Source organism: Equus asinus, chromosome 21 (genome assembly GCF_041296235.1).
Source record: "Equus asinus isolate D_3611 breed Donkey chromosome 21, EquAss-T2T_v2, whole genome shotgun sequence".
NCBI lineage: Eukaryota > Metazoa > Chordata > Mammalia > Perissodactyla > Equidae > Equus > Equus asinus.
In genome coordinates this window covers 87,867,290-87,890,996 of record NC_091810.1, presented here as the reverse complement: position 1 = coordinate 87,890,996, position 23,707 = coordinate 87,867,290, and the positions used below count along the sequence as shown (strand labels likewise).

General features: G+C 38.1%; 1 protein-coding gene across 3 annotated transcripts in view; it reads left to right on the top strand.

Annotated features, from left to right (window-relative positions):
* Positions 1-23,707, top strand: part of GK5 (glycerol kinase 5) — a 68,049-nt gene that overhangs the window by 26,874 nt on the left and 17,468 nt on the right. For all 3 annotated transcript variants that reach the window (XM_014852038.3, XM_044754560.2, XM_070493460.1), the window contains 7 exons: positions 4,767-4,898; positions 11,159-11,234; positions 11,774-11,835; positions 11,917-11,990; positions 12,167-12,227; positions 13,442-13,568; positions 14,630-14,734. In XM_014852038.3, the coding sequence (XP_014707524.2) occupies positions 4,767-4,898; positions 11,159-11,234; positions 11,774-11,835; positions 11,917-11,990; positions 12,167-12,227; positions 13,442-13,568; positions 14,630-14,734 (637 nt within the window). The remainder of the gene's footprint in view (positions 1-4,766; positions 4,899-11,158; positions 11,235-11,773; positions 11,836-11,916; positions 11,991-12,166; positions 12,228-13,441; positions 13,569-14,629; positions 14,735-23,707) is intronic.

Below are 23,707 nucleotides of genomic sequence, written 5' to 3'. Positions count from 1 at the left end.
AATGTGGCCAGACCTGCAATATTTGATGTTATAATCAAGATTGCATATTGATTATTTTAATACTTCTAATGCCACACAGTTAAATGCCTTCCTAACTAGTGTGTCTGTACCAGATGGTGCATGGGGATTGTATAGAATGTGGTTTTACTTGGTAAGCATTTGGAGACATTAATTTTATATGAAAATAAACATAAATATATTGTAGAATATGACAGAAATGCATGAGTGAAACACTGTTGCCATAATCTCACCCACAAAGATTTTTCTATTAGTTTAACATATACAAATACAACTTACTAGGGGCTGGCCCCATGGTGTAGTGGTTAAGTTTGGTGTGCTCCACTTTGGTGGCCCAGGTTCACAAGTGTGGCTCCCAGACACAGACCTACAACACTTGTCAGCCATGTTGTGGCAGCAACCCACATATAAAGTGGAGAAAGTTTGGCACAGATATTAGCTCAGGGCTAATCTTTCTCAGGCGAAAAAAGAGGAAGACTGGCAACAGATATTAGCCCAGGACTAATCTTCCTCAGCAAACAAACAAAAAAAACCACCCTGGGGCCAGCCTGGTGGCATAGTGGTTAAGTTCATGCACTCTGCTTTGGTGGCGCGGGGTTCACAGGTTCGGGTCCTGGGCGCAGACCTAGCACCGCTTGTCAAGCCATGCTGTGGCATGAGATGTTTAAGGCTTTTTGTCTTGAAAAGAAATTGTAACCATGAAAACATTTACTTCTGTAGTATAAGCCTCCACGCTCAAATCATAACTCTAAACTGTGACTTCAAGCGCAAATCTGAGCACTTCAGGCACTTCTGTCTGCTTGGAATTGAACATGTGTGTGATCAAAGTTTGGGCTTAGCAGAAAACTATACACACAGACTCAGAGTTTAGCCCACACCGTTCCAGGGCCTGTCCTGCAGGGGAAGGACCCCTACCTCGCGGGCATTCCTTCCTAGTTGCTTATGGTTTATGGATCGAGGCTCTTGGAAATGTTTAGGCTGGGTGTGCCAGAGCTGGCACCGAGGTCATTAGTTTAGCCACGGCTAGCACCAGGCAAAATGGTGAAGTAACTGGGGTGTGTCGGCAGTCTCCTGGAACTGCTGTTTTCCTCCAGTCTCCCCAGGCACCCACTCCCTCTCGCTGTTGTTCTGCTTCTTGCCTAATGGTTGCTGAGCCTTTTCTGTGCTTTTGGCATAGGCTTCCTACTCCTTACCATCCATGGTTCGCCACTGTCCACACATCTGACCATTTCCCAGACCCCTTTCTCCCTGAAGCTGCTAAGGATTAGACTCCAGCTTTGCCATCCTGCTTTTGTCACTGTAGCACCCAGGCCCTTTCTCACCTTAAGGCCCTCATACTTGCAACGGGCTCTACCATCATGGCTGGATCCTTCTCATCCTTCAGGGCCCAGCTCACACGTCACCTCCTCTGTGGGAGCCCTTCCCTGCCATCCTATTTAAAATAGCCGCCCCCCATCCAATCTCTCATACTGTTCTTTATTTCTTTCTCAGCACTTAAAAAATTTCAAAGATTCTGAGACATACATTTTTTTTGTTTTTGTTGAGGAAGATTGTTGCCGAGCTAACATCTGTGCCAATCCTCCTCTATTTTGTATGTGGGACACCACCACAGTGTGGCTAGATGAGCGGTATGTAGGTCCGTACCTGGGATCTGAACTGGTGAACCCTGGGCCGCTGAAGTGTAGCATGTGAACTTAACCACTACGCCACTGGGCCGGCCCCCAAGACATACATTTTTTAAATTGCAATTTTAATTGAGGTAATTGTTGACTCACGTGCAGTTGTCAGAAATAATGCAGAGATCCCTTATATACTTCACAGTTTCTCCCAATGGTAGCGTTTTACAAATCTATAGTGTAATGTTGCAACCAGGATACTGACATTAATACAGTCCATAGATCTTACTCAGATTTCCCCAGTTTTGTACTCATTTCTGTTTGTATGTATGTGTGTGGGCATCAGTTTCTATCCTGTTTTTTCATATGGTTGTGTATCCACCACCACAGTCAGTATGCTGAACCGTTCCTATCATGACAAGGATCCCTCATGTGCCTCTTCTATAACCACATCCATTTCTCTCCCCTGTTTCTCCCCACCCTCTCCCATCCCTGGCTTCTTGCAACCACTAATCTGTCCTCCATTAAGAATTTTTTATCATTTCAAAAATGATATATGCATGGAATCATGCAGTATAGAAGCTTTTGGGATTTGCTTTTTTCAGTTAGTACTATTTCCTGGAGAATCCGACTTGTTACGTGTATCAGTAGCTTGTTCCTTTTTATTGCAGCCATATTCGGTGGTACAGATGTACCACCTGTTGAAGGACATCTGTGCTAATGCCATTTGAGGCTGTTACAGATAAAGCTGTTCTGAACATTTGTGTACAGAATTTTGTGTGAACATAAGTTTTTCTTTGGGATAAATACCCTAAGAGTACAATGCTATATTTTTGCATGTAATTGCATGTTTTATTTTATAAGAAACTGCCAGAATTTTTTCCAGAGTGGTTGTACCATTTACATTCCCGTCAGCACCGTATGAATTATAAGACATACGTTTTTTCCAGTTTTAAAAAGCAATTTTTATTCAGGGTACTTTTTTGTTTTTTTAAGATTGGTACCTGAGCTGACATCCATTGCTAATGTTTTTTTTTTCTCTTTTTCCCCAAAGCCCCCCAGTACATAGTTATATATTCTAGTTGTAGGTCCTTCTGCTTGTGCTATGTGGGGTGCCGCCTCAGCATGGCTTGCTGAGCGGTGCTGGGTCTGTGCCCAGGATCCAAACCGGTGAAACCCTGGGCCGCCATAGTGGAGTGCATGAACTTAACCCCTCAGGCACGGGGCTGACCCCCAACCAGGATAGGTTTTTAACCATCAGTTTGTTATCATGTTAACCGTCAATTATATCTTAGCATTATGTCATAATTTAGCTGGTAGGATTTTTTTCTTTTTTGGTGGCACATTAAATAATGGCTCATTTTATAATCAGTGTCTTCTTAGATTATCTCATTTATTGATTTGATTACCTATTTGTCTGTCTCTTTCCACTAGAATGTAAGTTTCAAGAAGGGAGGGATTCTGCCTGTTTTGTTCACTGTTTTCTCAAGGCCTAGCACAGTCCTTGGTTCATAGAAGGTACTCAACAAATATTTGTTAAATATATGAACAAAAGTGTTAATTTTTCGTGTGTTGACTAAAAGTGCAGATGTTAGAACTCTTAATACTTTGTGCCCTGCAGACTCCCTGCTGCCAAGGTATCTGTGTCTTAACAGAAGATCCCTGAGGGATCCTAAATCTGGTTTTTTATAGAGAAAGGTATAGTGTGCTTAGGGAGGAAGAACCATTTCAGTCTGAGGCATTTCTTAACATATAACACCTCAGAAGAAGGATTATTGGTGGTCACCTTAAATACTTGCCATAAGTTATGTTTTAATAAATAATGTGAAATGTAAAGACATGCAGAAGATTTGACCACTGAAGAAGGTGAAAAGGAAGTTAAAAGGATAAAAAGTTTCAGTTATAAGATGAATAAGATCTGAGATTCTAATGTATAACCTGATGTGTAGTGATAACATTATCTTGTATAATTGAAATTGGCTAAGACAGTAGAATTTAAATGTTCTCACCAAAACAAAGTAAAAAAAAATTAAAATGGGGCTCATTGTTCTAAAAAAAAGGGCAAGACTGAAATATAGAGAGAACTGAGTATACACATTTTCCTGATTAATGCATTATGCAAAAACTGAAAGAAAAATTCATATTACTATTTTTAATAAATAAACCAAAGTGTTTAAATTTATTTTGGTGGGAGAGGTGGGGAATAAAAGAGAAAAAAATGCAATAAGTGGGTACAGTCTCTGTAAGTTGAATGTTTTGTAAAATATCAGTTTCAGAAGTTGAATTGTCCATCTGCATCCTCATACTAGGTGGCAGTAAGGGTTTTTGGTGTGTGGTTTTTTTAGTATGACTTCACAAACCTTAAAACTCAAAGCTGGTCTTCTGTGTAAGGCTGTTTTTTTTTAACTAAGGATTTGGCTTACTGAGAATCCAAATTTAAAACTGTATATGTTTCATCTTTGGTCATTAGATATATGTATAGATAATATTAAAGAAAACCATACATCCCAAATTTTAAGTACTTAATGTGTAAGAAAATTTCCCTTCCAGGTTAATTCTAACTTGATTAAAAATATATTTCTAATAGAAATATAGCCTTCTTCCTTGAATCTTCCTTTGCTTTCATAGGTAAAGAGGTAGAAAATAGTTATTTTTGAAGACTTTATAAGTCTGTCAGCCTCTGGTGTTTGCTAGAGAAGTTCATAGTGCGTGTGTTACATTTCACGTGTTAGAATGAATACAGCTTGTCCACTTGGGGGGACGTGGCTTTACCTGGTATTCTTTTTTTTCTTTTTTCTCCTCCCCAAAGCCCCAGTGCGTGGTTGTATATCCTAGTTGTAAGTTGTTCTAGTCGTTCTATGTGAGCTGCCATCACAGCGTGGAAACTGACATATGGGTGGTGTGTCCTGTGCATGGGAGGCAGACCCTGCCGCTGAAGTGGTGAGCACCCAACTATAACCACTGGGCCATCAGGGCCGGCTCTTTGCTTGGTATTCTCAGTGCTGAGAGCACTCTTAAGTTGTTAAATAATTTCTTTGTCGTTGGGTTTATTTGCATATGTATGGAATTAATGTAGAAAGATCAAACACTATTAAATGCATTTTCTTAAAATATCTTTTTTTTTTGAAACAGCTAATACACAGTTCCTGCCGAGTGCTTCACTTTTTCACTAGGAGTAAACGGTATTTAGCGGCCAGTCTGTTCACTTTCACAACCCAGCACGTTTCCTTGAGATTGGCCTGGGTTCTCCAGAACCTGAGTGAGGTAAGCAGAGAAAGAGAGAGGGAGAGTGTGTGTGTGTGTGTGTGTGTGTGTGTGTGTGTGTGTGTTTGTGTCTAGGCTAAGGGGAAGAAAAAAATTCAAGGAGTAAAGGTAGTAATTTGATTATTTGAGGGAAAATTAAGTAGTCACTACATAATGGAATGGAAGACAAGGAATCTTTACTTGAGTTTATTTTTTTAAAACCTTTGTGTTGTGAGTCGTAGCAAATATAGAAAAGTGAAGAAAATAAAAATGTACCACTCAGCGATATATTATGGAGCAAACATCTGTGTAACAGTACTTGAATCAAGAATCAGAACACTGATACTGCATATCCCATTTTCCTTCCACTTTTACAATTTATATGTTTATTCCTCAACACTATACTCTAGTTTTGCCTGAATGTTTTCAAACTTTGTATAAATAGAGTCATACATGTTTATTCTTTTGTCTGACTCCTTTTGCTTATCATTATATTTGTGAAATATACCCACATTGTGTGTAAATTAATTTCCTTATATTTTCACTGCTTTTTAGTGTTCAGTATATGATTTTACCATAGTTTATACATTTATCCATTCTGTTCATGTAAAATTTGAGTTATTTCCAGTCTTGGGCTATTATGAATAATGCTATCTCTTGATGTGCATGTAAATGCGTTTTTCCTGTATCTGTACATGGGAATGGAATTTCTAGGGCGTGAATGGATATATGTATCTTTACCTTTAGTGGATAATGCCAAACACTTTCCCACAGTTTTTTGATAAATCACACATCTACCATTAGTGAATGGAAGAACTTTTTATTTTATTTACCATCATAATTGTTATTATCAGTCTTTTTTATTTTGGCCACTTTGCTGGGTAAATTAGGGATACCTTATTGTGATTTGGAACTGGATAGAAAAAATCAAGATACACTGTATACTTTCTACAGGAGACACACTTTAGGTTCAAAAATACAAATCAGTTGAAAGTAAATTGATGGAAAATATATATTATTCAAACAATAACCAGAAGAAGCTAAGTGGCTATGCTAATACTGGATAAAATGGACTTTAAAACAAAAAAAATGTTACCAAAGAGGGGCATTTTATAATGATGAGGAGGTCAAGCCGTCAGAAAAATCTAACAGTTTTAAACATATATGCACCTAATAACAGTGCTCCAAAATACATGAAGCAAAAACTGACAGAATTGAAGGAAATGATAGATAATTCAACAGTAATAGTTGGAGACTTCAATACCCTACTTTAAATAATGGATAGAACAGCTAGACAGGAGATCAACAAGGAAATAGAAAACTTGAACAACAGTATAAACTAACTAGGCCTAATAGACATTGATAAAAAACTCACAGCGGAATATACATTCTTCTTAAGTGCACATGGAACCTTCCCCAGGATAGTCCGTATGCTACACCATAATTCAAGCTTCAGTAGATTTAAAAGGACTGAAATTGTATGGAGTCTTTCTCTGACCACAAAGGAATGAAATTAGAGATAAGTAGTGGAAAGAAATTGGAGAAAAATAAAAATATGTGGAAATTAAACAATGCACTTTTAAATGACCAATGGATGAAAGAAGAAATCTCAAGAGAAACTAGAAAATACTTTGGGGTGAATGAAAATGAAAACACAGTATACCAAAACATGTGATGCAGCAAAGGCAATGTTTAGAGGGAGATTTATGGCAAGACTATATATTACAAATAGAGGCTGTATTAAAAAATAATCTAACATTATACCTTAAGACACTGGAAAAAGATGAGCAAACTAAGCCCAAACTGAGCAGAAGGAAAAAAATATAAAATTAGAGTGAAAAGTAATAAAACAGAGAATAGAAAAACAGTTGAAAAAATCAACAAAACCGAAAGTTGGTTTGAAAAGATTAGCTAGACTGACAAAGGAATAAAAGAGAAGAGCCAAATAACTAAAATTATGAATGAAAGAGGGAACTTTAATTTTTTTTTTCTTTTTTTGAGGAAGATTAGTCCTGAGCTAACATCTGCTTCCAGTCCTCCTCTTTTTGTGCTGAGGAAGACTGGCCCTGAGCTAACATCCATGCCCATCTTCCTCTACTTTATATGTGGGATGCCTGCCACAGCATCGCTTGACAAGTGGTGTGTAGGTCGCACCTAGGATCTGAACCAGCAAACCCTGGGCTGCCAATGGGGAAAATGTGAACTTAACTGCTGCACCACCAGGCCAGCCCCTGAGGGAACTTCAATTTTGAACTCACAGAAATAAAATGCATTATTAGACAATACTGTGAACAAGTGTATGCCAACAAATTAGATAACTTAGGTAAAATGGAAAATTTCCTAGAAATAAATAAGCTACCGAAACTGATTCAAGAAGGTACAATCTGAATAAATCGTTTTTGTCCATTAAAAAAATGAGTAGATTTTAATTTTTAGATTTTAGAGCAGTTTTAGGTTTACAGAAACGTTGAGCATAAAGTACATAGAGTTCCCACATACCCCCCAACACAGTTTCTCCTATTATTATCTTGCATTAATGTGTTACATTTGTTACAATTGATGAATCTGTATTGACACATTATAATTATATATTATTGATGTAATGTATCTATCATTATGGTATCATAGACAGTAGTTTCACTGCCCTAAAAATCCCCTCTGTTTCACTTATTTATCCCTCTCCCCTCATCCCTGAAACTCTGGCAACTACTAATGTTTTTACCATCTCTATGGTTTTGCCTTTTCCAGAATGTCATATAGTTGGAATCATACAATATGTAAACTTTTCAGACTGGCTTCTTTGACTTCAAATATATATTAAAGGTTTCTACATGTATTTTTCTGGCTTGATAGGTCATTTCTTTTTATCACTGATTAATATTTTATTATCTGGATGTGTCACAGTTTGTTTATCCAGTTGCCTATTGAAGCACGTCTTGTTGCTTTCAATTTTTAGCAATTAGGAATAAAACTGTGATAAACATTTGTCTGCAAGTTTTTGTATGAACATAAACTTTCAACTCATTTGAGTAAATACCTGGGTGTGTAATTGCTGGGTCATATGGTACTATGTTTAGCTTTGTAAGAAACTGCCAAAACGTCTTCCAAAGTGGCTGTACCACTTTGCATCCCCACCAGCAATGAGTAAGAGCTCCTGTTGCTCCACATCCTCGCTGACATTTGATGTCAGCGTTCTGGGTTTTAGCCGTTCTAACAGGTTTGAAATAGTATCTCATTGGTTTAATTTTCAATTTCCTGATAACATATGATGTAGAAATATGACTTGACTTTTTTTTTTTCTTTGCATTGACAAGGACCGCCAGGATATATTGACTAGGAGGGGTGACCACAAATATCTTTTTCTCATTCCTGATCTTGAAACAAAATCTTTCAACATTTTACCATTTAGTATGGATTTGTAGTAGGTTTTCTTTAGATATCCTTTATCAAATTGAGGAAATTCTCTTCTTTTTCTGGTTTGCTAAGATTTCTTATTGTGAGTGGATGTTGAATTTATCAAACATTTTCTGTACCTGTTGTCTAGGTGTAGCAACCTACTTGGGATTTGTAGGGTATCTTGTATTCATTGTTTGTTATCTTGTTAATTTAAAAAATTTCTCAGCCATTATTTTCAAATGTAATTTCTATTCCATTCTTCTTAGCTTCTTTTCTTCTGAAAATCCAATTATGTATGTGTTAGATCTTCTCACTAAATCCCCTTTGCCTCTTACTCTGTCTTACATATTTTTATTCTCTTGTCGCTGTGTACTTTATTCTGGGTGTTTTCTTCTAACCTATCTTCCAAATCTCTTATTCTCTCTTCACTTGTTTCCAAGGTGCTATTAAAACTCATCCATTAAGTTCTTAATTAATTCTAGAATTTCTTTCTTCTCCCACATAATTAGTATGGTGTTTTAAAATCCATGACTATTAATTCCAGTGTCTGTAGTGCTATGGACTGTTTCTGCCTCCTTTTTTTTTTATGTTCTTTTGTTTCCTCGTGTGCCAGGTTACTTAGAAAAAAATTTTTTTTTTTTTTTTAAATATTTTATTTTTTCCTTTTTCTCCCCAAAGCCCCCCAGTACATAGTTGTATATTCTTCGTTGTGGATCCTTCTAGTTGTGGCATGTGGGACTCCGCCTCAGCATGGTTTGATGAGCAGTGCCATGTCCGCGCCCAGGATTTGAACCAACGAAACACTGGGCCGCCTGCAGCGGAGTGCGCGAACCCAACCACTCGGCCACGGGGCCAGCCCCAGAAAAAATTTTTTTAAGCCACTTTATTGAGATATGATTGACATACAACAAACTGTACATGTTTAATGTATACAACTTGTTTGGTGAGCCTGGTTACTTATTTGTGTGTGTGTGTGTATGTGTGTGTATGTATGAACTAGACATTGTATTTGCAAAATTATGTGCAGAAATTATGAAAGCCTTCACATCTTGCTATGGATAGGATTAATGTTTGTTTCTTCCATTCTTCCAGGCACCAGGATTATCTTGATCTAATTTAATGGTTGAGATGATTCAAAGCTGAGTTGCAGTTCCTGTGAGAGCCTGTCCTTCTAGTTTACCTGTATGCCTAGGATAGAGCCATTGGAATTTTAACCCAGTGCAAGGAGGATTGCCCTTAGGTCCTTAGAATATCTACTCTGTGTCCCCTTAGCTTCACAGGGGCCTACTACTTGTCAGAATGCCTGGCTCTCATATATTTTTTGAATGAACAAATGAACTTACTCCCTCTCAGTTATTGTTGCTACTCACTGAAATACAGGTTAACCTTTGTCTAATCTGGAATGAATTTTAGAATCACAATTCCTAAATTTAAGAAGAGTTTGAAATCTAATAACATTACTTTAAGCATTCCATATTTAAGTGGTATAACACTTGAATAGAATCTTCAAAATACTTGTTATAGATAACCTACAAATAACCTCTTTTTTTGGAACTCATGTCATCTGTTTTCATTTTATTGATCCTTTCAGCTGTCAAAATATAATTCATCCTGGGGCTGGCCTGGTGGCACAGTGGTTAAGTTCACACATTCTGCTTCGGCAGCCCGAGATTCACTGGTTTGGATCCTGGGTGCAGCCATGGTACTGCTTGGCAAGCCATAATGTGTTAGGCGTCCCACATATAAAGTGGAGGAAGATGGGCATGGATGTTAGCTCAGGGCCAGTCTTCCTTAGCAAAAAGAGGAGGATTGGCAGCAGATGTTAACTCAGAGCTAATCTTCCTCAAAAAAAAAAAGTGTATATATATATATATATATATAATTCATCCTTAAATGTCTCCATTTACTATTCTTTTTATCTCAGTCATTTATTTAGCAAGCATTTGTTTTTTTTTAACATTTGCTATATGCCAGGAAACCTCCTAGGTGTTGGGGTTATAAACTTGAATGCAATCTATCCTTGTTCTTATGGAGCTTAGGGTCTGGGAGGGAGGTAATGACGCTGTGAGCTAAGGGCTGTATATGGAAGATATCCACAGGGTGCTGTGTTGGGCAAAGCCAGGAAATGCCAGTCTTGAAGGACAAATAAGAGTTGGAGAGGTGATAAAGTATGATTTAGGAAATCGTTTTCCAGTATGTTAATAATATCTTAAGTATTTCAGTTTCTCTATTAGCTAGTTTAAAGATGTTTTGATACTTTTATTTGGCACGCTTTATGCTGAAGATTGGCAACTTTTTTCTGTAACATGCCAGATAGTCATATTTTAGGCTTTGAAGGCCATAGGGTTTCTGTCACAACTCCTCTGCTGTCGTAGCCCGAAAGCAGCCATAGATGATACATCCACAAGTGAGCATGGCTGTGTTCCAGTAAAACTTTATTTAGGGACACAGAAATTTGAATTTCATGTACTGTGCGTGTGTCAAAAAAGTATTCTTTTTCTTTCAACTGTAAAAAAAATTAAAAAACATTCTTAACTTGCTGTCCAGAAACAGGCAAAGGGCTGGATTTGAGAAGTGAGGCATAGTGTGCCATCCCTGTTTTAGGCTATTTATATTGACATATTTGTATGTCTAAACTGAAAAATATATGTACTTTGTTTTTTCATGTTTTATATCAAGTAACACATGTTGGTATGAAACTAAAGATTTTCATACCCTGTGATAATTGCTTAGAACCGTTTCGGGTATGGTCTAGAAATTGCTTCTCTGTGTATATGTTAATTTCTATCAAACATGGAATTATGTTGTATTTATTGATTGGCAGTTAATCTTGCACTTAATAATTTAGCCTTTTTGAATCGATTTTGTTGTGGTGTGTTTTTAAGGTGCAAAAGGCAGTTGAAGAAGACAATTGCTGCTTTGGGACTGTCGACACCTGGTTGTTACATAAGCTCACGAAAGGTAAGGGTGGTCTGGTAGGTCTGTCTCAAGGAACTGAAATTTCACTGATAGAAATGATTCACCTAAAAAAAGGAGAAGTTACTTTTCTTTCCTTCCCAGATCCCAGACAGAGTGCTCTCTGGTGCGCTAGTAACTACGTGTTATGGTAAAGTTAGGTTAAGTTCAGATTTGTGGGAGGAGGAGGGTGATTTTAAAATTGCAATGAAACAGTCTCAGTTTCAAGAGTGGTGAGACTTGGGTTCAATACCAAATCTGTCGCTCTGCACTTGGATGTAACTGCAGGTGATCACACTGCCTCTCTGCTCCCCTTTCCTCATCTTCAAACTGGGGGTCACGACACGACAGTGTCTATGAAAGCGCTCTGGTAAACTAGGAAAAGTTCACGAGGATTAAGTGGGAAATTGCTTTGGAGACTTTGCACTAGAAATACACATTTTGGAATGAATTTGAGGGCAGACAAAGGTCTAGGTTATAAACTAGGGAGAAGTGTTGATTTATACTACCTGATAATGAATAGATTATTTCCAATGTAAATTTAGGTTCTGAATTCGCCACGGACTTTTCAAATGCCAGTACAACTGGACTTTTTGACCCATACGAGGTAAAGTTTCTTTTCCTTCTTTTTGAACCACCGTTTTTGTGTAATTTAGCTCGAATTCTGATGACATATTTCTATGCTCAGATGTGTTGGAGTGGGCTCGTTACCTCTTTGCTTTCGATCCCGCTGTCGCTCCTGCCTCCAGTGAAGGATACGAGGTAATAATGAACGTTAGACGTGGGGACCAGCCACGTGGTCCCTGCATTTATGACATGTTTGAGGTGCTTGTATGTTCATTATGTAACGTTTTGGCCTATGTTGAAAACAATTTGCTGAATGTTAGAATTAATATTTCTAGAGCTATAACTTACTTGTTAATCAATTTTATTTGAAGCCACCATTTTGGATCAGTGGACGAAGAGATATTTGGTGTGCCTATACCAATAGTGGCCTTGGTAAGTAGAGAACTTGAGGGTTTCTCCTTGTGTAGGATAAACTAAATGATTATATATGAATAGTTGGAATTAGATTTAAGAGACACAAAGGGTCCTTGCAGAATAAAATTAAAGCATCATTTTTCCTTTTAAGTTGAAGGGTCCCGATATAATCAGAAGTACACTCTGTATTCTGGAAGGGCCAATGCTTAGTTTCTATTTGGTAGTGTAACCATAAACAGGAATAGGGAAGTTTAACATAAAGCAGAAAGTTGTATTTACGTTTTATAAAGTCCTTAGCCAGCATCTACCAGTAGAGAAGCTGTGGAAGAGTGAAAAATGAGCTGTTTCTGTTTTTTGAGGGTTCTTTCTTCGTTATGCCCTTTCTCTCTGGGTGTATGAGAGAGTCAGAATATGGAGAATCTGAAGGATTTACATACTGATTGAGAGGCTGTGTAGAAACTCAGACCTTGCCTTTGATTTACATAACAGCTTGAGCAGGAGGTGTAGACTGTCTGTCCCTGGATGGACAGTCACAGTACGGGGAGGAATCCGGTGACGGAAGGGAATTTAATTCCCAAGTTACAAAGTCCTGGTCATTTAGAGAGGATCAGCCTTATTCAGTCCAGGGATAGGCTCAGGTTTAGATTAAGGTATGGCTGGAAGAATTATAGATTAGTGAGCAAGTATTCTTCAAAGGGGTTTGGTCCTTAAAATATTGCTGTATGTGTATCTACTTTTAATTATATTAACAAAATATTATAATTTTTCTAACAAAAATGTATAGTTGGGAAATTCATGATTTTGACCTACATCTATTTGTAGTTAAACATACATCTATCACTCTTATTAAAAGAAATTTGTGTGTTCGGTTATTTTGACTAATGGATAAAACTGCTTGGAAGTTGAAGATGAAAAAATCTTTTTTTTTTCTCTGCATAGTATTTATTCTGACCTCTATTTCTAAGATTATTCCTATGATACTTAAGAGTCATGAAGTAGGTTGGCCACTAAAAATTGCTGAGCCGTGCGAGTTATCCACACAATGGTAGTTTTAGAGAGACTCCTGTCCTGTAGTTGTTGCTCCCTGTTCTCTCCAGGGATTTTCTTTTTTTTAAGGAAAAGGAAAAAGGAAAGAATGTCGACTATGAGAACACAGTAAGGGAGACAGTGGGATATGATGGGATGGGCCACTGCTAAGGGCCCGGAGGTCTTACACGTGACCATTTTGGCAGGTTGCTGACCAGCAGTCGGCCATGTTTGGAGAATGCTGCTTCCAGGTAGGAGATGTGAAATTAACCATGGGAACCGGGACGTTTTTGGATATTAATACTGGAAATAGCCCTCAACAGACTGTTGGAGGTAAGTAGTTAGAATTTGTCCTATTTATTAATAAAATATCACTTCTTTTCTTATTTAAATAAGTACTATTTTCCATTTTATATTAAGGATATTCTCTAACATATTTTTCATTGTTATTCTAAGAGATAATTAATTCTCATTTTCTTTTTTTCTTAAAATTAAAAGCATAAAAAAACGAGAAAGAGAAATTCAGAGGGATTAGGATATTTTGGTCAGCTTTCCAAATATTTACCTATAGTACCTGTCGTATTTGTTTAAAACATCTTTCTAAGCCTCTAAGTTTTCTTTTATGTATTAGAAATTCTTCTTTTCCTGAGTTTTTTTTTTTTTAGTGTTAGTTCTCAACTAGTGACCCTTGCATATTTAGAGTTTTAATTACAGTTGCTAAGAATTGCTCTCCCTAATGGAGGACATCCTGGGATGTGCAAGCCGAGAAATCTAGATTGTGGAACTACACCCAGGAGGGCTGGGAGCTCTTAGTCTGAGCTCTGGTTCCCTAACATGTTCTAAGAGGTGGATTTTAAAATGTTTTTCCTACCTTCTGTCACCCCTTACACTCTTCTTTTCCCCCATCTGGGAAAATGGGAACTAGGAAACGTTGATCACTGCATTAGGTTATTTCTGTAGGAACTTGTTTAAAACCACAGATAAATGGAATAGCATAGTTAGTTCTCCAGCAGACAAATCTCGTTAATAACCTTTAATTTCTCAGTTAAAATCTTGTTTCTTTGTTTCTAGAGATGTAGCTATGGCTATGACTAATAAAAGCTAATATTTGTTCTTGGCGTACTGCGCTAAGTTCTTTTTGTGTGTTAACTCAGTTTATTCTCACAGGAGCTCTCTGAGGTAGACCATTTTACAGTCGAGGAAACTGAGACAAAGAGGTTAGAACTTGTAAAACCACAGCTAGTAAATGAGAGAGGATGGGGATTTGCTCTCAGGCCGTCTGACTTCAGAGCCACTTTGCTGTTTGTTGGGATAGTCAGCTTGTTCCATTGTAGACATCTCTGTAATGAATTGTCTATTTATGGTATCACTTATATTGTTTGTTTGTTTTTAAGGCTTTTATCCATTAATTGGGTGGAAGATTGGGCAAGAAATTGTATGCTTAGCTGAAGGCAATGCAGGAGATGCTGGTACTGCCGTAAAATGGGCTCAACAATTAGGTAAGTGGTCTGTTAAACAGATTTCACAGGCCAGACTTAAAGAATTCAAATCAGTAGAGAACGAATGGATTGTTTAATTGGAACATAAAATAAAGTGACATTTCCTAGAAGAAAATATAGGATGTTATTTTTATGATATTGGGATGGTAAGAGGCTAGGCATTAAGGCCAGATACTGTAAAGAAGAAGAATAAATTTAAGTCTATAAAATATTAGAATGTGTAGGGAGAGAGATGCCAAGCAAAGTTCAAGGACAAATTGGTAAGAACAATTGTAGCATATGTCAGAAAAATTAATAAAGATGACCAAAAAGTGGACAAAGGACAGAAGTATAGGTATTTCATAAATCAAATGGCTATTAAAAATGGTGTTCAAATTCAGTAATCAAAGAAATACATATTTAAAAAATGATGTCACTATCATTTTCAGAGATAGTTAGTTCAGTGGTGCTCAGCATTGGTGGGGATGTAGAGAAAAAAGTATTCTTGTTTTCCGTTGGGACCAGTGTTAGTTGGTGCGGCCTTCTGGAGGACAGTCAGGCAATGTGTATCATTTTATAGAGTGCAGACCCTTTGCCCTCAGTTCAATTCTTTGTTTCCTAAGAAAATAATCATATAGGTGTGCAAAGACATGTACATACGTGTTTAATATAGCAATTGGGAATAAGTTCTCATCTAATAATAAAGCGTTAAGTAAGTGTCAGTATATCTATATAGTGCAACATTGTACAGTCCCAAATAATAAGGTAGTAGCATATCTTATTAATATGGAACATTGTGCTACACTAAGGAGGGGATGAAGCAGTGGCAGAATAGTCTATGTAAATATTTTTTTGTTTTTTTAAAAAATAGCTTTATTGAGATAGAATTCACATACCGTATAATTCACCTATTTAAATTCTACAATTCAGTGTGTTTTAGTATTTTCACAGGGCTGTGCTACCATAAACACAGTCTAATTTTAGAACATTTTTATTCCGCCAAAAACCCTCAAACCCGGTGGCAGTGACTCCCTGTTCCATCCGCCAGCCCTAAGCTGCCATTCATCTACTTTCTGTTTCTAAGGATTTCCCTATTCTGGACATTTCATATGGAGGGAATCATACCATATGTGATCTTTTGTAACTGGCTTCTTTCACTCAGCATAATAGTTTCAAGGTTCACCCAAGTTGTTGCATGGATCAATACTTCATTTCTTTCTGTTGCTAAATATTCCATTATATGGATGTACCACAATTTATTTATCTCTTCATCAGCTGATGGACATTTGGGTTGTTTCCAGTTTTTGGCTACTGTGAACAATGAACAGCCTGTGTATTATATAACCATATTTCATGCATAAGGCATAAAATATTATATGCCAAAGTATTAACAGTGATTCTTTTTTTTTTTTTTTTTTTTAAGATTTTACTTCTTTCCTTTTTCTCTCAAAGCCACCCAGTACATAATTGTGTATTTTTAGTTATGGGTCCTTCTAGTTCTGGCATGTGGGACACTGCCTCAGCATGGCTTGATGAGTGGTGCCATGTCCATGCCCAGGATTCGAACCGGGGAAACCCTGGGCCGCCAAACCCGAGCACATGAACTTAACTACTTGGCCATGGGGCCAGCCCCAACAGTGATTATTTCTGATGATTAAATTATGGAGCAGGCTCTGAATTTCTGCTTCACGCATTTGAACCAAGCTGATTTGTTTAAAGACAAAGATAATTCTATTGGCAGAAAACATGCACTCTAGGAGGAAAATGCCAATCATTTCTTCCTTTGTTCCTTTCTCTCTTTCTCTATAAGCCTGGACCTGTGTTATAAGTGTAAGAATACTTATTAACAAAAAAATGTTTATTTCAAAGCATTTTATCACTTAAAAATCTCTTCGTCCTTAGATGTACTTCTTTTAGTTTTGGGGGCATTTTTAGATAGTTTAGATAACTCCAGATTATCAGAAATAAAAAACATCAGTTACATATTTCTTTTATTTTAGTTATACCTTTTATTAATTTTACTCCTTCCCAGAAGATGCAAAGAAAAAGCAGAATAATTTGACATCAGTTAAAAAAACCAGTCATTCCCGAGTTCTGTGTGACATCATGTGACGTTGTCAGTGGGAATCCTTTCTGCTGCTTATCTGGGTTGAGGCTCATTCACTGTGGTTCTCAGATGATGAAAACTCTTTTCTGGGAGATGGGGCTAAATGGCCCTGACCTGGAAAATTGATGTGGTTTCCAGTAGAGACACAGGCTCCTCCTGAAGGCCAGTCTCGTTTCCAGCAGGAACCGGGACTATTGACCTAACTGGAGGAGGAGAGAATTCAGAGTTGAATTATTTACTTTAAAATTTCAATCATTGACAAAGCTAAATATTACTTGTATGTATATGTCTGAAATTCATACAAAAAGTTGACATTTATTTGAATATGTTTTTTTCTATTCTGAGAATTCACTTTAATGGGTATATTGAAAAAAATAAACAGACTAGATTCAGGAGAAACACAGTATCTAAGAGCCTGAGTCCCCGGCATTGCCTCGAATGTGTGTGCTGAGCCTGTGTATCTTTGGTGGTGTGCTGTGCTTGCTCCACGCGGAACGGCTTCCTTCCACCCTTTGCTGGTTGAACAGCTCAGGCTCAGGCTTAAAAACTGTCTTAAACCAGTTTCATCTTGATTTTTTTAAATTTATTTATTTTGGTGAGGAAGATTGTTGCTGAGCTAACATTTGTGCCAATCTCCCTCCACTTTATGTGGGACGCCACCACCGTGTGGCTTGATGCCACCGGGCCGCCCTGTTCATCTTTATTTTTAGATTGATTTTCTTAATCTTTTTCACACAGGCTGGTTCTCGCTCCCTTTTTTTTCCCCTTTCGCCTCCGATGCTAACTGCCACATTTGAGTCTCCACGTGATCATCTTTTTTCTTTTTAATTTGGTCCATTTCTGCTCTGCTTCAGTCTTTGTTCTACTTTGCTATCTCAATCTTACAAATATTTTTATGCCTTCCAGCTTGTGTTCAGTTAACAGTAATTGAGTGCTCACTACGTGCCTGGAACTGTACATGCTGAGAGGACACCAGCGAATAAGACAGGTGCTCCCTGCCCTCACGGAGGTTACAGGGTAGCAGGAAAGACTTAGCTTAAATGAACAATTGAAAAAAAACATTAGCGTGAAGTACCAGGAAGGAGAAGTAGTAGTGGGATCAGTGATGTCTGAAGGAAGAATGAGAGAGGTCGGGCAGGTGGGAGAGGCAGCTGGTCAGGGAGCATCCACGCAGAGAGGACCAGTGAGGAGGCCAGGAGTGGGGAGGAGCGTGGCCTGTTTAAGGGACTATTTATTTTCCACAACGGAGGCAGTTACCTCTGCTGTCCTCCAGTGACACGGGTCAGGGGACATCTTTTCCCTGGCAGTACCACTTTTAATTGCTACGTGTCACATCTGCTGGCTCCCAGCAATCCCCATAAGACTTCCAGTACACGTTTAAAATTACCCAGGCCTCTTGTTTACTAGAAATAAAGGAAACTTTTCCCTTCTCTCTGGAGAGGTCCAGTCTCCCTCATTAGAGGAGAGGAGATAAACCTCCTCTCATAAATGAATTAGTTGTAGGTGGTGGTGAATAGTTTCATGTTACTCCCAGTGAGTAGAGTCTTGGTTCGTGTCTGCCCCCCTCCTGCTTCCTGCTGGGAGGACACACAGTAGGGTGAGTGTGGCGCACTGCTGAAGCTGGAGTGGAGCCTTGAGTTTGCAAGTAGACTGTGCGGACCCAGGGTCTGTAGAGGATACCACCTGAGTGTTATTGGTGAGAATACTAGAGGCTGGTGAGGACCGTCTGGATGTTCACTATGGATCCAGCCTGCTGAGCCAAGAGAAAATCCCCTCGGCATGTGGAGAAGGGAGCTGGCCTGGCGCGTCCCTGGGAGAGCCCCCTGACAGCAGACGGCAGTACTGTCTGGTCTGAACTGCTCCTCCTCCAGGCTGAGGGGGGAGGCCGAATCTTTCTCATACCTGGGGAAACCCGAGGGCCTGGGGCGTTGATCCCTTGCCTCTCACTCCCTGCCAGCCCCGTAAGCCTGACGTGAAAGAGAGCTCAAGTGTTTAAGGGCACACAGCACCTGGAAGGAGGGTGGCCAAGCTCAGTGAAGCGCAGCACGCGGCTCCTACGGAGGCAGGTGTAATGGGAGAAACAAGATTAAAGTAATATCAACAAAAGTGAAACTGAAAGGGATAAAAAAATATGGCAAAGAAGTATTTGGAAAACATAGGAATTTCGAAGGACAAAAACCATGATATACAAAATGTAAAAAAATTAATAAAATGTAAAATAGACAGTGCTGAAAACCCAAATAGGAATCAGGAAGCATTTAAAAACAAAAAGGAAAAAATAGAAAATAAAACAGAAGGGCAAGAGATATAGAGGAAAGATCAGAGGAAAAAATATGTGCACAATATTCGCTTTTTTCGAATATGAAAATGTAATTATGGAAATGGAAATAGGATTATGAAAATATAAAAATTGAAGAGTGAATTGAAAATAAACTTTCCTGAGCAGAAGAAGGACTTGAGTTTTCAGACTGAAAGGACTTACCAAGTTGGAAAAAAAAAACACGAACTAAGACAGTCGTGTGTAGATGAATTGTCTGAATCCCAAGAATAAAGAAAAACTTCCGACAGGAGGAACAGCTTGTTTATAAAGAAAAAAGACTCAGACTGGCATGGAAATTACTTATAAAATTTGGAAAGTGGAATAACATTTACACGTTACAGAGTGAAAAGAAGAATGAGCCCATATTCTGGTGCCTGGCTAAGATATCATTTATATTAAGTGCGAAAAGGGCATTTCTTGGCCAGGCAGTATATACTTTCTGAGAAAGTTATCTGAGGAGATACTCCAGCCAAAAGGAAATAGAACAAAGATCTCAACATGGGAGAGAAAGCAAAGTATACATAAAAGGTGTTTTTAAAATAAAAAGATGTTTTTTCCTGGTAGCAGGTCAGACTTCTTTTTATTCTATTTTATTTGAATTGGTTTTATACTAAGCTGACTTAAGTTTTCTTACTGTAACCTAAATACTTTATTTCCATGCATTATGAACATAGTTTTGGATATCCCTTTAAGAGATTGAAATTATCTTCACACTAGAAAAGCCCCTAATTAAGGTAGGCTTAAAGATTTTGTGTGTATATGGTTATTCTATAAAAGAAACTAATGTTTCTGTTAAATATTTCAAAATGGTATTCTGTTTTTTTCTTCTACCCATAAGTGCTTTTAATTCTATGATGTATAACTTATGAGGCAAGTTGCTGGTCAGGAATAGAAAACAGTGTACATTTTTCTGTTCTTCTTTCTGTTCATTTGTGTTTTCATTTTCAAATTCATATAAATCCATTTCTAAACGTTACGCAGACACACACACACACACCCACCCCCACCGAAATCCTTTTCTCAATGCCCTACTGAGAGAGCAATAGAGTGGAACATCACAGCCTGTGTAACACAGTTAGAAATGTATGGTGAAAACAGTATTTAAATGGTACCCAGCCACATGGAAATTTGAAATGTCTTTTCTTAAGTAGTATAGGGCAAAGGAAAACATTGGCAATACAATTTAAGTGTCCAAAAAATAAAAGAAAATGACCCTAATTCTGTAAAAACAGTACTTAGAGGAAAATGATGAATCCTTACTAATAAGAGAAAAAGAGAGAAGCATAATAAATTTCCAATCCAAAAAGTATAAGGATATACAAATCATAAAATTGAAAAATAGGGGCCAGCCCAGTGATGCAGCAGTTAAGTTCGCACGTTCCACTTCAACAGCGCAGGGTTCACCGGTTCGGATCCTGGGTGCGGACATGGCACCGCTTGGCTGGCAAGCCATGCTGTGGCCACCATCCCACATATAAAGTAGAGGAAGATGGGCACGGATGTGAGCTCAGGAGCAGTCTTCCTCAGCAAAAAGAGGAGGATTGGGAGCAGATGTTAGCTCAGGGCTAATCTTCCTCAAAAAAAAAAAAAATATCTATCTATCTATCTATCTATCTATCTGGGAATTTCTTCACATCAGTTTGTAGGTATCTTCATTCTTTTTTGCAACTGCATTGTACTCCATTATGTGTATGTACATAGTTTAGCCAGCCAATATCCTATATTTGGGCATTTAAGTACTTTCCATTATTTTGCAAATGCAAATAATGCACAATGAATAAGTGTGCATTATGTATTTTCCGATTGTTGGAGGTGTCTTAAGAATAAATTTCTAGAAGTGAGAGTGCTGGGTCAAAGGGTAAATGCATTGTAATTTTGTTAGATATTGCCAAATTCCCCCTCCATAGGAATTGTGCCATTTTGCTTTCCCCCAGAAATATATGAGACTGTTTCCCCATAGCCTCTTTCCTCATAGCATCTTTTGCATAAGGAAATGATCTGGTTGGATGAACTGCAGAGGTTGGGTGATGAAGTAGAATTCTGATGTATTGTCAAGCTTTTGACCTTTTCCACAATATCATATAAATAGATCTCACATAAATGGAATCATATAAATGGATATTGGAATCTAGTATCATGTAAATGGAATCCATTTCCATATAGTAAATGGAATCATAACCAGTTGAGGTGGTTTCTTTTACTCAGCATGATGCCTTTGAGATTCATCCATGTTGTTGTATGTATCAATAGTTCATTCCACATTGTGTTTCATGGATGTATCACAGTTGGTTCATCCATTCTCCCACTGAAGGATGTCTAGGCTGTTCCTTCTAGGTTTTGGTGATTATGAATAAAGCCACTGTGAACAGTCGTGTACAGGTTTTTGTGTGAACGTCAGATTTAATTTTTTTAAGGTAAATAGCTAAGAGTGGCATTGTTAGCTCAAATAAACACACACACTCAAATAAGTATGTGTTTATCTTTGTAAAACAAAAACCTGCCAAGCTGTTTTCCAGAGTGGCCTGTTTGACTCACCAGCAACGTGTGTGTTCACGTTGCTCCGCTGCTTGGTATTGTCGTTTTTTTTTAAATTTTAGCCATTCTAATAGGTGAGTAATGTTATCTCATTTTGTTTTTAATTTGCACTTCCCTAATGGCTAATGATGTCAAACATCTTTTCATGAGCTTATTTGTCATCTATATATCTTCTTTGGTGAAGTACCTGTTCAAATTCTTCATGTATTTTTTATTGTATTGTTTTCTTACTGTTGAGTTTTGAGAGTTCTTTTTTGATCCTGAACAAAGGTCCATTTTGGAATATGTGATTTGCAGATATTTTCTTCTAGATTATAGCTTATCTTTTCATTTTCTTTTCTTTTTTTTTGAGGAAGATTAGCCCTGAGCTAACTACTATCAATCCTCCTCTTTTTGCTGAGGAAGCCTGGCCCTGAGCTAACATCTGTGCCCATCTTCCTCCACTTTATACGTGGGACACCTACCACAGCATGGCTTTTGCCAAGCGGTGCCATGTCCGCACCCGGGGTCCGAACCAGCAAACCCCGGGCCGCCAAGAGGCAGAATGTGCGCACTTAACCGCTGCGCCACCAGGCCAGCCCTCATTTTTTTAATAGTGTGTTTTGCAGAGAAAAGGTTTTTAAATTAGTGAACTTTATCAACTTTTATTTTATGGATTGTGCTTTTTGTGTCATATGTAAGAACTGTTTGCCAAAACAGAGTCAAAGATTTTTCTCACATGTTTTCTTTTAAAAGTTTTATAGCGTATGCTTTACATTTAGATATATAACCCATTTTGAATTAGTTTTTATATATAAAGTGTGAAGTTTAGGTCAAGGTTCTTTTTTTTTTTTTTCATGTAAATATTCTTTAGCATTTCTTTTATAGCATGTTTGTTGGCAACAAATTCTCTTAGTTGTTCTTCATCAGAGATTGTCTTTATTCCTGAAGGATATTTTTGCTGGATGTAGAATTCTGAGTTGACAGTTCTTTCCTTTTAGTACTTAAAAGATGTTATTCCACTGCCTTTAGACCTTTATAGTTCTGATGAGAAGCCCACAGTTGTTTGAATGTCTGTTCCCCATTATGTAATCTGGCTGCTTTCAAGACTTTTTCTTTGCCTTCAGTTTTTAGCTTTCAGTTTTATTCTGATGTGTCTGGGCAAGAATTTATTTTGTGTTTATCCAGTTTGGGATTTGCTGAGCTTCTTGAATCTATAGATTTTAACTTTATTTTGGTGAGGAAGATTTGCCCTGAGCTAACATATGTGCCAGTCTTCCTCTATTTTGCGTGTGGGATGCCTCCACAGCATGGCTGATGTGTTGAGTAGGTCCACACCCAGGATCCAAACTCTCGAATCTGGGCTGCCGAAGTGGAGCGTGTGGAACCTCAGCCATTCGGCCACAGGACCGGCCCCTATAGATTTTATCTTTTATCCTCTGTGGAAAATTTACAGTCATTTTTTTTCTTCAGCTGGTTTTCCTGCACTGCATTTCCTGCATTGCATTGTTCTCTTCTTCTGGGATTCAAATCACAGAAATATTAGGCCTTTGCTTACTGTTCCACAGACCCCAGGGGCTCTGTTTATTCCCTTTCTCTATCTCTTTTTTTCCTCAGTGTTTTTTTCTCTCTCTTGTTCAGGTAGAATGAAAAAATCCAAAAAGCAAAAGACAGAGTAATTTCCCTGCCTCTGTCCTGTGGAGGCTCCTGACTCCTGCTACTCGGGCTGGAAAGAGACGGCCTCTTTAGCAGCTCTTCATTTTTGCACCCAGTGTACATACCGAGGTTTCACATCTTAGGCTGTCCCTGAGCCTAGGCCAGGAGATCTCAGAGAAAATGAAAAACAGGAAACTCACTGCCGGTTTGGCGGTACGTGGAGTTCCCCAGTTGGCCTGCTAGCTTATTCTTCTGAGTCCTCAGAGAGCTTTCCGTGCATTCCATCCTTGCTTCTTCAGTGGGAGAGACAGAGTGAAGTCTGCTTACTCCAAAGGATTTTTCATCAATAAGGTCATTTGAGAAGAGTTTTAAGTGGAAGATTATTTAGAGAAATTCT